Source organism: Taeniopygia guttata, chromosome 10 (assembly GCF_048771995.1).
Source record: "Taeniopygia guttata chromosome 10, bTaeGut7.mat, whole genome shotgun sequence".
NCBI classification, from domain to species: domain Eukaryota; kingdom Metazoa; phylum Chordata; class Aves; order Passeriformes; family Estrildidae; genus Taeniopygia; species Taeniopygia guttata.
The window spans coordinates 1,198,834-1,212,792 of NC_133035.1; the positions used below are offsets into that span (position 1 = coordinate 1,198,834).

At 40.1% G+C, this 13,959-nt stretch overlaps 1 protein-coding gene across 2 annotated transcripts; it reads left to right on the forward strand.

Moving 5' to 3' along the window:
* Positions 1-1,649: 1,649 nt before the first annotated feature.
* On the forward strand, positions 1,650-12,740 carry RCN2 (reticulocalbin 2). 2 transcript variants are annotated; one of them, XM_012569225.5, is made up of 7 exons: positions 1,650-1,810; positions 1,917-2,022; positions 4,744-4,940; positions 7,415-7,528; positions 8,231-8,327; positions 10,007-10,149; positions 11,941-12,740. In XM_012569225.5, the coding sequence occupies exons 1-7, from the start codon at positions 1,709-1,711 to the stop codon at positions 12,091-12,093; spliced, it is 912 nt and encodes a 303-aa protein (XP_012424679.5). In that variant the 5' UTR covers positions 1,650-1,708; the 3' UTR covers positions 12,094-12,740. The 2 variants fall into 2 exon arrangements, with proteins under 2 accessions (XP_012424679.5, XP_002192096.6); XM_002192060.6 differs by having other exon boundaries at positions 7,427-7,528.
* Positions 12,741-13,959: the final 1,219 nt, after the last annotated feature.

Here is a 13,959-nt window from a genome sequence, read left to right on the forward strand (position 1 = left end):
TGGTCTTGAATTTTATTATACAACTGGTTTAACTGTGTGCTGGGAAGGGTCTGGACTGTATTTTGACACAGAGAAGAATATGATTTCCTCTGCTTTCCCTCTTGCTGAGATCAAGATTTTTTTCTTAATGTATAGGATATAATGAATTTCATAATAATAAATATGATCTTGCAGGTTGTGTAGGCAGTGAAATGTCCAATCTGATACACTTGTCAGCCCTTGAGATACGCAGCGAAGAGGTTTTTCGTGGTGTTAGGGATGCATCAGACAAAGAAAGCAAAGCATCCGGAATGCTATTTCAGAAATTAATCAAATTGTATTTCTGTCTCAATTGCTCATAGGATTTGCTTTGTCTACACATGCCACAAGTAGTAGGACTTAATTCACATTTTGTATACGTGATTTATTAAATACTGATGGGAAATTTGACATTTAAACCAATAAAAGATATTAGACTTAACTCACTATTAGATTTTTTAATGGAAAGACATTTCTTATACGGGCAGGAAATTGCAATAACACATTTACTGATTTACTGCAATATTTTCCTCTCGGATCTTCAAAATGAACTGTCGTAGCTCTTCACAGTTAATAGAATTGGAGGTGAACTGGGATCAGTCCATCACTGTTGCCATCGAAGGGACTGGACAGTGCAGCGATTTCCATTACCCCGGGACTCTGTCTAAACAATTGTGTTCGTGGAAACACAGGTAGGTTAACGTCACTTCTTTCTGGCTAAAGGAGGAATTTTGAAAATACCCTTATATTGCAAGGAGAAGTAACAAATCTAAAAATGGTCCTACGTAAATCCCAACCCAGTAACAATGATTAATTTGACTGCAGTGGGGTCGGGATCAGAGCAATCCCAATTTCATGTGACAGCTGTTAGGAATGATATTCTTGGGGAGGCTTCTGCCGATTTACTCAATGTATTTTCAGTTTGTCTGAGTGGTCAGTGAGGCAAAATTTATTTTACAGCTTTCTATTATCTGTGTTGAACGGTTTTTAAAACGTGTATTGATACACCTTATTAATAAGTCTTACAAAGCCTTGCTTCCCTTTCTCTGCATCAGAAGCATTACTTGTGAGTTAGACTTAAGCAAGACTAATGGTTGTTCCTTTTTGGTATAAAGCTTTTGCACGCCTTGCTTCCTGATCATCTTCCCCTTGCGGGGTTTGTTGATGATTCTGCTAATCATAGAATCACAGAATATGCTGAGTTGGAGGAGACCCATCAGGATCATCCAGTCCAACGTTTGTCCTGTGCATCTCGAAGAGTCACTCCTACCATGTCCAAACGCTCCTTGAACTCAGTCAGACTGTGGTTAAGTCACTTCAGTCTGACAGGCCTCACAGATGTTTAAAAGTTGGATAATACCCCGTATATCCTGACGGGATTTGGGGATTTGGTACCTTTCGCGGATTGACCAGAACGGCCTAAGCGAGACAGGCCCGTTCCCGAATCACTCGCACTGCGCTCAAGTGACGCCGCCGGCCCGACCCTCCGCCGCCGGCCCGACCCTCCGCCGCCGGCCCGACCCTCCGCCGCCGGCCCGACCCTCCGCCGCCGGCCCGACCCTCCGCCGCCGGCCCGACCCTCCGCCGCCGGCCCGACCCTCCGCCGCCGGCCCGACCCTCCGCCGCGCCCGCCGCCCGCCCCCGGCCTCTCCCCGCCCCTCGTCGCGGATCGCTCTGGGCGGGCGGCGCGATGCGGCCGCTGCTGCTGGCGCTGGGCCTGGCGCTGGCGCTCGGAGCGGCGAGCGGGCAGCACCGCGCCGAGTACGACCGGGAGGCGCTGCTCGGCGGGCAGGTGGGCCGGGGGCGGGCGGGGCCGGCCGCCGCTCCGGCGGGGCCGCGGGCGGGCGCGCTCCCCGGGCCGGGCCGGGCCGCTGACGGGGCGTGTTGCTGTGCCGCAGGAGGAAGCGGAGGAGTACGTGCGGCTCAGCCCGGAGGAGCAGCAGCGGCGGCTGAAGAGCATCGTGAAGAAAATCGACTCGGACGCGGACGGGCTGCTCAGCGAGGGTAACGGCGGGGGCCGGGCGGGCCGGGTTGTTCCGGGAGGAAAACGCGCTCTACCCGTGACACAGCCCGTGGCTCTTGCGCTGGGGAGAATCCCCGTGGAAAACATCACGATCCCTTGCACAGTGAGTTAGAAACACTGACAGGATCATACAGAGGCTATCTCCGTGCCTAAGGTTTCTGTTTGACTCCAGAAGAGACCACTGAGAGGGGACCTCACTGTTATGTGTAAATACCTAAAGGAAGGGTGCCAAGAGGATGGAGCTAGGCTCTACTCGGTGGTGCCAACTACTTGGACGGGAGGCAATGAATAGAAATTCATGCTCAAGAAATTCTTTCCTATGCAGAGATTGTGCATTTGGCACAGATTGCCCAGAGAGGTTGTGGAGTCTCCCTCACTGGAAGTACTCAAGAACCTTCTGGACACAATCCTGTGCCATGTGCTCTGGGATGACCCTGCTTCAGCAGGGATGTTGGACCAGGTGACCCACTGTGGTTTCTTCCAACCTGACCCATTCTGTGATGGAAGGAGTGTGGCCAGCAAGAGTTAGTGTAGGTCAGAGCAGTATCAAGTTGAAGATACCTCCTTTACACTTGTACCTGCTTCTTGCATGTCTGAACCTACTTGGAATCGAGTGGGTTTCTGTGTTTGTAATCCTGTTATGTGCAAATCAGAGAGCAGGTGTAAGATGGAAAGAAAGTACTGCAGCCATAATACTACATAGGTGTGCTTCAGTACCTGGTGACACCAAATGACATTGAGGGATCATATTGCATCATAGTGCAGTATTGAATGGTTCTTCTCAGACAGGTTTTTGTCAGACTTAGGAGCCACATGGTAAACTCAGCTCCTTTCTTTCAGTACGTCATTATGATAATTTAATTTTAAGCCTCATTATGAACATTTTTTTTTTGTTCTGCTGTGATTTTGATAAAAAAGTCTCTTGTGTGCACACACAAAGCAAGCAGAATCCTTGGTCAAATGCCAGAACATTATTTCATTAAAATGACACTAAACATACACAAAGCTTTCCAGGTGAGAGAACAAAATGCAGTTTTAAAGACAAGATTGACTGTCTTGTGAATGCTTTACACTTTATACACTGAATTTAATCAACTGCACCCTTATTTCAGTGTTCCTGCATGGACTGTGTAGAGTTGAGATAGTCTGTAGCTTCAGTGGGATGGCTAATCCCTGTCACACATCACAAGCAGCTCACAACATGAAGGCTTTAAGGAAAAAAGTCTATATAGAAGTATAGGAATTCCACCCATACTCCATCCTCATGGGTTATATACTGCATCTGATTCTCAGTCTAATGAAAACTTGCCTTCCTTTCACTTCCCAAAGGTAAAACTCACAGTGGCATGTGTTTTTACAATAAGAAACTTAGGGTACTGAAGCTTTTTGAGCTCAGTTATTTTTCAGTGTATTGCAAAGCTCTTGAGAACATCTTCCTTAGTAGTGCCTCCATTTGGAGGCTGACAGTGAGAGCAGCTGAAATATATTAATGCTGCTTCTCTAATGTTGGAATATTAAGTATTTCTGATTCATGGCACTGGATGTTATGTGGTCACATGCCTGTGCCTCACACCTTAAGTGCTGGGAAATAAATCATTAATTAATGGTGCCCATCTTTAAGAAATGTTGCAGTTTCTTGTAAGGCAGTGCTGGTTTGTGCACAAACCTTGCTGGCACACACACCTCTGCATGTTCAATCAATTTACAGAATCTGTTATCAAACTGGTCCCTTTGCTAATATAAATTCAGTACTCAAAATGTATTTTAAAAAATCCCTTGCTGGTTTTTCAAGGATATTTAAATAAACCAAATAAAGTTGTATTGATGCTAAGAAGGACAGGATAAGATACTTCAGTATTTAATAAATGCTGTAAGATTTTTCTCTGTCAAAATACTGACTTCTACAGGACTTTTTTTTAGTCACCATGACTCTTCAGAGCAGGATTTCAGTTGAGTTCATTAGGATGTATGATTTTTGCAATGCAGGGGAAGATGTTTTTCCCTTCCAGGCACCTGAAAATAACTGAGAGATATTGGGAGAATATGTTCTCCCAGTCTTCTCTAAATGAAGTAACTTTAATGTATTTCTGTCTGTTTCATTGGTATATTAAGTTTTATTTCTTTTAGCTACATTTGTATAAAAACAAACAGCTAAAAAACCTTTCCAAACTATGTGAGGCTTGATTTAAGCCCCAAGTAAAGGGAAAGTAGCACTACATAAGTAGTTAATATTTTATTTTGGGTAATTAAGGCAATGACACAAAATAAAGTGAATTTTATTTCAGTTTGTGGATTTTTCAAAAGAAACCCCAGAGTGATGGGAACAATGTTTTTTTGGGGTACCAAATTAGATTTAGAGTTGTCTGAATAAACCATACTCAGCATAATTTTCATATAGCTCTGGAGAAAAAGGAAATGCTATAGTGTTGATACTCCTTCAGATTTGAAAAGACAAGGCCACATAACCATTAACAAACCCCCAGTGTGTAGCTGTGATCTATTCCCTCATTCAGTTACTTTGGAAAAAGCCACAACATGGAGCAAACAGACTGCTTTGCTTTAAGTAACCTCTTGCCTATATGCTTTCATCTGAATTGCAAAGGGTATTCCAGACAGAATAGATCTGTGGGATCTTCACAGTTTTTATGGTGCAGATGATTCTGATTTTCTTTTCTTTATTTTATTTTTAATGTTTTTCACAGATGAGCTGAGCTCCTGGATACAACAGTCTTTTAAGCATTATGTTACACAAGAAGCTAAGCAACACTTCAGTGACTATGACAAAGACGGTGATGGACTGGTGTCCTGGAAGGAGTATAACTTGCAAATGTATGATCGTGTAATTGATTTTGATGAGAACACTGCCCTGGAGGATCAAGAAGAAGAATCATTTCGCCAGGTAAAATGTTTCAGCAGCAGCTCCCGTGAGCTGTTGGCCAAAGGCAGCAATATTTGTTTATTGTGACGGAACAAGATGGATAGAGAAAGCAGAGCAGCTGGCATATGGTTAACACGTTATGCTATCTGAGATAGGGGAGTAATTAAAGGAAAGTAGTGGAGTATTAAAGCTGCTACTGACAAAATAAAGACACCGTGAATTGGTACCTCCTGAGTGTATTTTGCTGGCTGAGTGGAGCATAAGTCTATTGACAGTCTTACAGCAGAGCATGGTCTCCAGCCGCCATCTTAAACCCAGGGTGCAATCCATCGGGAGAGGTCTGCAGCCTGACAGGGTCCTGCCCTCAGCAGGGGCCAGCACCCCTGGGGCTGGAGCAGAAGGAAGCTCTTTAACACCTTGGTTGCACTTTTCCAGTCATTCTTTCAGTTACTGCTCAAGCACTCATTGTGTGCTGCCAGTACTGCCTGCTGTAACCTTGCCTCTCCGTTAGAGACCCACAGAGAAAGCAACAGCAATTCAAACAGTTTTAAGCAATGAAAATGCAACTCCCACAGCTAAAAATGGACATTTAAACACAGAAGTTGGGTGTGAGTCACATCTATAAAAGCAGATCCTTCAGAGGGGAAAGAGGCAAGAGAGGCAAGGAGAAAAGGTTCACCAAGAACCACCACATAGCCAAACTTGTTTCCTTTCAAGTTCCACATTTATAAGAACGTGTAAATATTTCCCAGAAAGAGAATAAGTGTGTTTTTAGACTATTCTGGCCAGAGGTTTATTTTTTTCTGTGACGATTTCTTTGTCTGCTTTTAGTAAAGTATTAGTAGATAATACAGGATGTTAGCTGAAATTAAACTAATATAGTGAACAGAGGATTTTACACACTGAAGAAGCAAACTGTAAAGCTTAGAATGTCACAAAAAGTAATAATTACATAGCTTTTAAATACCACAAGACTTCCAGAGGAACTTCCAGTCAAAATATTGATACCATGTTTGAGACATTGCCATCACAGATACATAGGGAGCTATAAATCTATAAGCTGGGATAGAACTGCTTGCTCACGTGATGGCTTGACTGCTTGCTGCGTTTTCCTGCCTGCTGACTTCTCCAACATAGATTGTAGATGAGCAGCATTGTACAAGCATCACAGGTCAGGTACCTTCAGCATTTTCCTTACGTTTTTCAAATTAGTGGTCCTGCTCTGATCAGGATGAAAGAGTAAGATACAGTTTAGAAGTGTCATCCGGTACAGGAGTTTACCAGAAGGTGGCGGCCTAGCTCATCACTTCCCAAAAAGCACTGGAAAACTTACTTTCTCCCTCAATGGTTCAAGCTTACATTGCACTATAGTACTTTCTGTAATCCTTCTGTATTGCCTTCCTAGTTAAACTACTAGCTAAGGTCACTTTTTCTCTAAGAGGACATTTAACTATTTTGCAGAATAGTTAAGATCTTACGCTTCATTTTTTACATGTTATGCCCTGTGTTCATCAGCTTAGCCTGATTTTGAGAGAAGTGTCAATAGATAGGATATAAACCAGAAGGACAATTTCAAATGGTCATTTGTAAAGTGTTTATGATCTCTGATTTGCTGGCTACTCCCATAATCAGATCACTCACACTGATAGCATAGCACACCTAAGGATGGAATTCCAAGAGTTTTATAGTTCACATCATGTGCAGTTTGAGCAGAGATTGGTTGTCAACGATCTGGGTCTGTATTTTGTCTAAAGTGATTGTACAAAATGAAACAAGAAAAAGATAGGAAATCTTTGCACATCTGAAAGACAGAAATAAGAAGCGCAAGACATTCAGAAATAAGAACTTGCCTGCTTATATCAGATATTATTTCTTTTTTAATGGCATGCTAATACGTATACTTAAAAGAGGTTAGAGGAGTGACTTCTGTTTAAAATATTCATGTGTAATGGACAGCAGTCCTGTAGTAAAGGAATCTGGCCTTAAAAAAATGGCTTTAGAAAAGACATTTTACATACATCGTCTTTCAAGACCTTCTCTGAACTACAGACAGTCCTTGATATAAATAAGATGTAGATCCAGAAAGTTAAGTGTCTTTAAAATGCAAATTTTGGAATTTGCAATGGCTGCCATTAATTATAATCACTGTGCTCCAGTTTGTTTTCGGAAACAAAATTTTGGAAATTGGTGGCTTTTAGAAGAGGATGCACATATCAAAATGAGAGTTCTTGGTTTTTTCATTATCTCTCTTTGGTTCATTTTAAATGTCTCCTTACATTGAAAAAAAAAGCAGGGGGTTTTGCGATTCTTAGAATAAAACCACCTCAATTAAAAATGTTGCTTATTGCTCTCAGTGAGCTATTGTTAGTGAAAATTTAGCATCAGTATAGTATGAGTAGGTAATGTGAAACAATATCCTAATGAGCTTAGAGCCAGCTATTATTATGTTGTTTTTTCATTTCCAGTAAGGGCTCTAACTAAATCTATTTTCTAAGCTTCATTTAAAGGAGAAAAAACGTTTTGAGAAAGCTAATAGAGATGATGTTCCTGCTCTAAATGTGGATGAATATATTGCGTTCGAACATCCCGAAGAAGTGGAGTACATGACGGTAAGATTTAGGGGAGCATCTTTATCAGCCTCTGTGTGTCATTTCAACGTGTGTCCTTAGCTTCAGTACCACAGGAAGTGGAGCAGTTATGGGCTTGAAATTAAAATCAAAATATGGCTCCAGTGCTGGAGATCAGGAGTTGGAGCAGGAGTTCAGTGCTTTTCTTTGAAATCTGTTTCAAGAACTAGGATTGCACAAGTATCCCCAGCTTTGGGGACTGGACAGACTTAGCCACCTCACAGCTCTGTTAGGCTGCAAATCCATCAGTGACATTTTAGCTTTTGGTTTTGGCTGTCTGGTGGACAAAAGACCAGCCAGTTCTCTTAACAATTCAATTAAGTTGCAAAAATGCAAATTAGTGAATCTACCAGATAAGAAAAGAAATGTGAAATTGGATGATAGAGCTTTGTACATATTAATGTTTCTCAGCTGCTTTTGCAGTTTTGAATTGTGTTGAAGGATTCAAACTCTATGGACACCTTTCAGATTTGGTTTTCATGAAATCTGACATTCTAAACTCCTAAGGACAGATCTGTTTTATTGCACAGGAAGCAATTACTGCACTAGTCTGTGTAAAACACAAAAAGAGATTTGAAATGAGGGAGTCTTTCAGTTAAGGAATATGTCATTGCTCTAAAATGATTCAATGCTGTTTCTCTTGATCATGAGTCACTAATTTTGCTCTTTGTATGTATACAAAAGGACTTTGTCATTCAGGAGGCTTTAGAAGAACACGATAAAGATGGTGATGGATTTGTTAGCCTGGAAGAATTCCTTGGTGATTACAGAAGAGACCCAAGTAAGGAAAAATGGGAAGAGGCATGAAAGAGGGAATTAAGAAAAACTTTTGGAATGAGGATAATTGGATGCATCTTTATTTTCAGCTTTTCTCATTAGACCTACAGATTCTGAGGAAGATTTTCTGTCTTAGGATAATTCTATTTTCTGGGACTGGGCATAATAGACTCCTTATTTCAGTCTGCCTCATGTGTATTTGGTGGTGGTTTGTGTGTAGCCTATTCCACAGTTTCCTTGCAAGTTGCTTCTTGTTTTCTGAAAGACTGAAGTAAATTCCTGACCACACAGGATGCAGCTGAAACAAGTTTGTAGCCATATTTGCCAGCTGAACACATCTGCAGATTCAGCTAGCAGGAATGTAAGGGTAAACTGCCCTGGCCTTCATCAGCCTGAGCAGGCAGCTGCCAGCCTTGCTTTGGAAGGACTGAGCTGAGTGTGTTGTGAGAGGGATGGAGGGGAAGTGTGAGCAGTCACTTCCCTGTTCCAGGTATCAGAAACCTGATTGCTGCCTTCACTCTTTGGTTTGTTTGGGTTTTTTTTCCCAATCTTGCCTTTCCTTAAACTTGATCTGTTCCTTCTTTAATGAGAAGGACACTTACCTAATGCTTATCAATGTTTCTTAATTAATATTTTACACACTGTATTTGATTTTCTAAAAGCTAAGTCAAATAATTCTTCCCATTCCAAAAAGCCCAGTAACTTCAGTTTTTTGGAAAGTCTGCTTGTCCCAAAGGAATGCTAGTTCTGAATTGCATCCTAGCTGGGGAGAATTGTGTGAGCCACATGAGGATATGGAGAACCAGGGAAACAATCTGGTTTTCTTCAGTCTAATCAGCCACCTGGAATTTCACGTTTTATAACCATCTTTGTTTGTCAGAGCCGTAAAAACAACTGATCTCTGATGCAGCTACAGGGTTCTTTATCTTTTTCCTGCTCTAACATGAAAGAAAGCTTCTCCAAACCAGTCTATAAAAAGTTGTTGGAAAGGAGTGAAATTGTTGCAGTAATAGGGAAGATAATAGCTTTGTCATTACAATTTGTTAGCAAAACTTGATAATTAGCTGTGATTGTACAAACTACTTCAGCTTTTCTCTTCTGCAGACAGTGTTCCTGCAGCACTCTTTAAAATGACTAAAAGGCTGCATGGGGGCTCTGATTCATGTTTAGCTCTTGATTTGGGGCAACAGTGTATGGTGAATTGTGGCATAAAGGGAAAGTCTTGCAAAACCAAATGTTAGAAAGGAAGGAGAGACTTCACCTTTTTTAATATAATAATAGAATTGTAATTATTTTGATACTGTTACTTACCTCCTAGTGGTACCTGCTACTTTTGACTTTCATAAGGGTTAGAAAGCAAGTTCATGCTTGTCTACATTGTTTATATCTTGATGAATTGCTTCTCAATTCCTTGAAGAGTTAAGGACAAGTCTAAGATTGCTGTAGGCTGCAGGATGCAATACCTGTACATTGGGTAAGTATAACAAGTGTGCAAATAAATACTGACAGTAAATGAAATTGCTTTCCCTACTTTCCTCTGCCCATTACGGTTTGTTTTGTGTTTAGTGACATCACTTTAAGGTAATGTTTTATGAGAATAACTGTATTTGCTTAGGACAAAAGATGAAAACCTCTGCTTTAAAGTGAAGAGTAGCTTTAAACTTTACAATTGTGTCTTACTAGCGGCAAGGGAAGATCCAGAATGGATACTGGTTGAGAAGGACCGGTTTGTGAATGACTATGACAAGGATCATGATGGAAAACTCAACCCTCAAGAGCTGCTGTCTTGGATAGTACCCAACAATCAGGGTATTGCACAAGAGGAGGTTCGTGGTTTGACTGCTGGTTAGGTTTTAATTACTGCAGGAGAAATTTGAAGAATCACAGCGAAATGAGAGAAGCATTCAGATTTATCATGTCTTAGTTATTAAAAAAATTAATATCAGTAGATTTTTGCATATATTTTTAACTCCTTTTCACTTTGACAGGGAATGCAGGTCATTTAACTGCATTAGGCAAATGTGAAGTTCCTATTAATTGTGTAAATGTTTGTAAATTAACAAAGTGCTTTTGTACATGTTTAAATAGCTTATCTTCTTTGACTCAAGGGTACAGAATTTTAATACGTAATTTTTTAGTTCTTCTAGGTAAATCTAATGAAATGTACTACCTAAAGAAGCTGCATAATTTTGAAATAAGAAATTGATTGTAATTCTTCTAACTGGATAAATCATCATAATTGTAGAACTAAAAACTTGTTTTAAGTACAAGAAAATGGAAGTACTCTGAGATTCAAGATGGTGTAAAGCAAACTTTGATGATGCTAATTAAAATGGTTTAATCAGGGATAGAACAGCATAATAGCTTTTAAGTGGATTCTCATTTTAGCTTATTTTTTTGTGGCAGTTTCCAGTCCCTGACTGCAGTAGAGAGGATTTCTGCCTTTGTTCTAGTAATTTCTCAGTTAAATTTTCCATGTCTTTGCTTTACCCTGGAGGATTTTGGTGTTCAGAATGGCAGGAAAGCCAGGTCTTCCCGTGGCCTCATGTTCCGGGGAAGAGAGGCATCTCCCTGTGTCAGACACTCAGACACACAGCCCATGTGCTCCTCCCGCAGCTGCCACCTGTGTCCTGCTGGGCTCTGGGGCCAGGAGCAGCCCTGTGGCAGCAGCAGCAGCCCTGGGTGCTGCCCTGTGGGACCTGTTGGATGCTGAGCTGTTCTGGGAGCATTGCTGTAAATGGGGATCTGTGAGCCTTTGCATGGCCTTTTCTGGCTGTGGTCAGTGCTTAGATCACAGAAGTAGCACTGTTCTGACATGAACTCTCTGTGCTGCAGAGTCTGTTCATACCTGTGTTAGCTTCCTTGGTTTGGGTTTTTTTTTTTTAGCTCTTCTTAGCTATTTTTCCAATTTTGGCTTAAAGCAAGGACCATACTGTAATAATAGCTCAATTCTGCAACTAATAATTTGTTTTATTTGTTTCTCTAATTTGCTAGTTTTTCCATTTGGGTAATATAAAGGCTTAGCAAAGTCACCTGTCCTAAAGAGAAGGTAGCATTGATTTCAGTCATAAATTGCTGTTTGAAGTCAGAGTATCAACCTTTCATTTCGGCATTTCAAAATGACTTGAGAAACCCTGTAGTTAAATAACGTTAAAATAGAAAAATTACTATCTATTCCATTTTCAAGAATTGACATGTGTTGGCCAAGGTGTTTGTCATATTAATCTTTCAGCTTTTGCCATGCAGAGTGCTTTTTAAATCCCCTTGGCTGACGTTAGTCCTTGTTATTTTTGGCTCAGTTACATTGAGCCACACCAATCAGGAAAAGTAGGAGCAGAAGGATTCTCTAAATCACTGTATTTGTAGATGTTCAGCAAATGAAAACAAAGCCCATGCAATACCACGACTCCTGTTTCTCAGAAATAAGAGGTGCAGTAGAGCTGCTGCACAGCCTGTTAGCTTTGAACTACGAAATACTGGTGAATGAGCTACAACTAAAATACTCTGCATTTGGTTCTTCATTTTACTGCTAAACTTCCCTTTTTTTATAATATATAAATAAGCAAAAATCTGAATTGTTTTAACTTGCTGCATATGGTGGTCTGTTTCTTTCACAGGCTCTGCACCTAATTGAAGAGATGGATTTGAATGATGATAAAAAACTTTCTGAAGCAGAAATTCTTAAGAACCAGGATTTGTTTCTTAACAGTGAAGCAACAGATTATGGTAGGCAGCTTCATGATGAACGTTTCTACCATGAAGAACTTTAGATTATTTATTTTGTAATATTTTTTCTTCCCTTTCTTTCATTTGAAGCTTTTGTTAAAAGCACTCATCAGCTGCATTGCAAGTTTCATGCTGTAATTACAGTACAGTAATGTTTGTGTAAATAATTTGCATTTGAAATTAAATTGCCCTCCTGCAAACTTCCTGGGCCTCTTCTAGACTTCAAAATTAATTTGAAATATTGCTGTCAAAATTCTGTAATGTTGGGAAATAAATTACTTCAGAGTAGTACTGTATTGTGAAGAGTTGTTCTACTGTACTTGAAGAAAATGGAGAGTCTAGATGGTTCTGAAAGAATGCAAAATATAGTAACTGAGACTACTATTTTTCTAATCAATTAAATTAGGGCAGAGTGTGGTGAAGGTGGGGGGATGTTTAGAGTTAGTATTGACTGTGTTTTGTTTAATACCTTTGGAGAAATACTTACATAAATGCCTCAGTTGTTTAAGGGGTTTCTACTTGATTTTGAATGGTTTCTATACTGTGTTTTACTCTATCATAAAACTTGCTATTTTTACATCAATAGACAAGAATTATTTTTAATGTACAGTTGTAGAGCATTAGCAATGCAGTTGTATTTTACTGTGTCAAGACCTTCTTCATTTGTTGGATTAAAACTTAAAATGTTCTATCTTCCTGTGTTTTGTAAATCTGTTTCTCACCTTGAGTCACCCATAGCAGCTCCTGGAGATGTGAACAATGTGTATAATAATGTGCTACACAGTAGCAGCATTCTTGGCTTTATTAACCAGAGATGTGTCATCTTATCTGGCTACTAAAGAAGATTCAAAAAAAGCAAAGTGTGCATTTAGCATTTTCTGGACAAGTTTGCAAAAGCAGTTGTGTTTATTTTTTGCTTTGTGGTATATGGAAGGCTAAAGCATCAAGGCATTGCATACGTTATATTTGTAGTAATAACCTCTAAAAGTTAACCTCAGCTGAAAGCTCCACAAGTGAGTGCTGTCCCATTTTGTGATTATTTGAAATGAGGGTTAATGAAGGGTTAATAGCACTACAGGTTCCGTGTAGGAAAGTCCAAATATTCACTTCTGTCTCCTGGAAAGAAATGAGCTGAGTATTCCAGACAAAGACAAAGCCTCACAGAACAGCTTGTGTGGAGTGTGTTAGGCTTTTCTAATTCCTATATAAATAACTCTTTTAATGCTCTCACAATGTTCTCCTTGACTAATGTTTTCCTTCTTCCCAGCCCCATTGAGTAAAAGCAGCTAGTTCTGCCTTGTTTTTTTCCCAGGATACCACCTCTTAATTACGCTCAGAATAAATGGAATTCCTTGTGGGGTAAGTGCTGATGTGTCACCAGTAGAAAGTTAGAAATTTTGATTCAAACCAAAACCACATATATTATATTCTTAGATATCATAGTAATAGAAATTCAGAACACTTTTTCAATTTTAGTGGTTGGATTTTTTCTACACATATTTTTTTATGTCAGTTCCTTGGGAATATGAGTACAGCTCTTGCCATAGTTGTGTTGAGATCTCATTCTTTAAAAAAATGAAGTCTAATAAATCCAGTGTGCCCAGGAATATTAAAACAAACAAAAAATATTATAAACTGACTGATGATGTTTTAAATGAGCACATATGCAGTGTGTTGGCTAAAATATGCTGAAGGAAGCTGAAGTGTTGCCTCCCATGATGCTAAACAAGTCACTACTGCTGAAGAAGGGACATTTGGTCCAGAGGCAGACCTGCTGTAGATTATGTGTTTGGGACACAGATCCAAGAGTCCTTTTGAGAAATAGAAAACTCCTCAGCAGCACCTGCGTTGCCTGTTTGGCTAATGAATGTGCAGTACTTGCAAATGAGTAGTGATTTGCTTTGAATTAA

Coding starts and splice junctions, on each gene's coding strand:
- RCN2 (XM_012569225.5), top strand. CDS start 1,709: ATGCGGCCGCTGCTGCTGGCGCTGGGCCTGGCGCTGGCGCTCGGAGCG. Junction 1,811..1,916: donor AGGCGCTGCTCGGCGGGCAG/GTGGGCCGGGGG, acceptor GCTGTGCCGCAG/GAGGAAGCGGAGGAGTACGT. Junction 8,328..10,006: donor TGATTACAGAAGAGACCCAA/GTAAGGAAAAAT, acceptor GTGTCTTACTAG/CGGCAAGGGAAGATCCAGAA.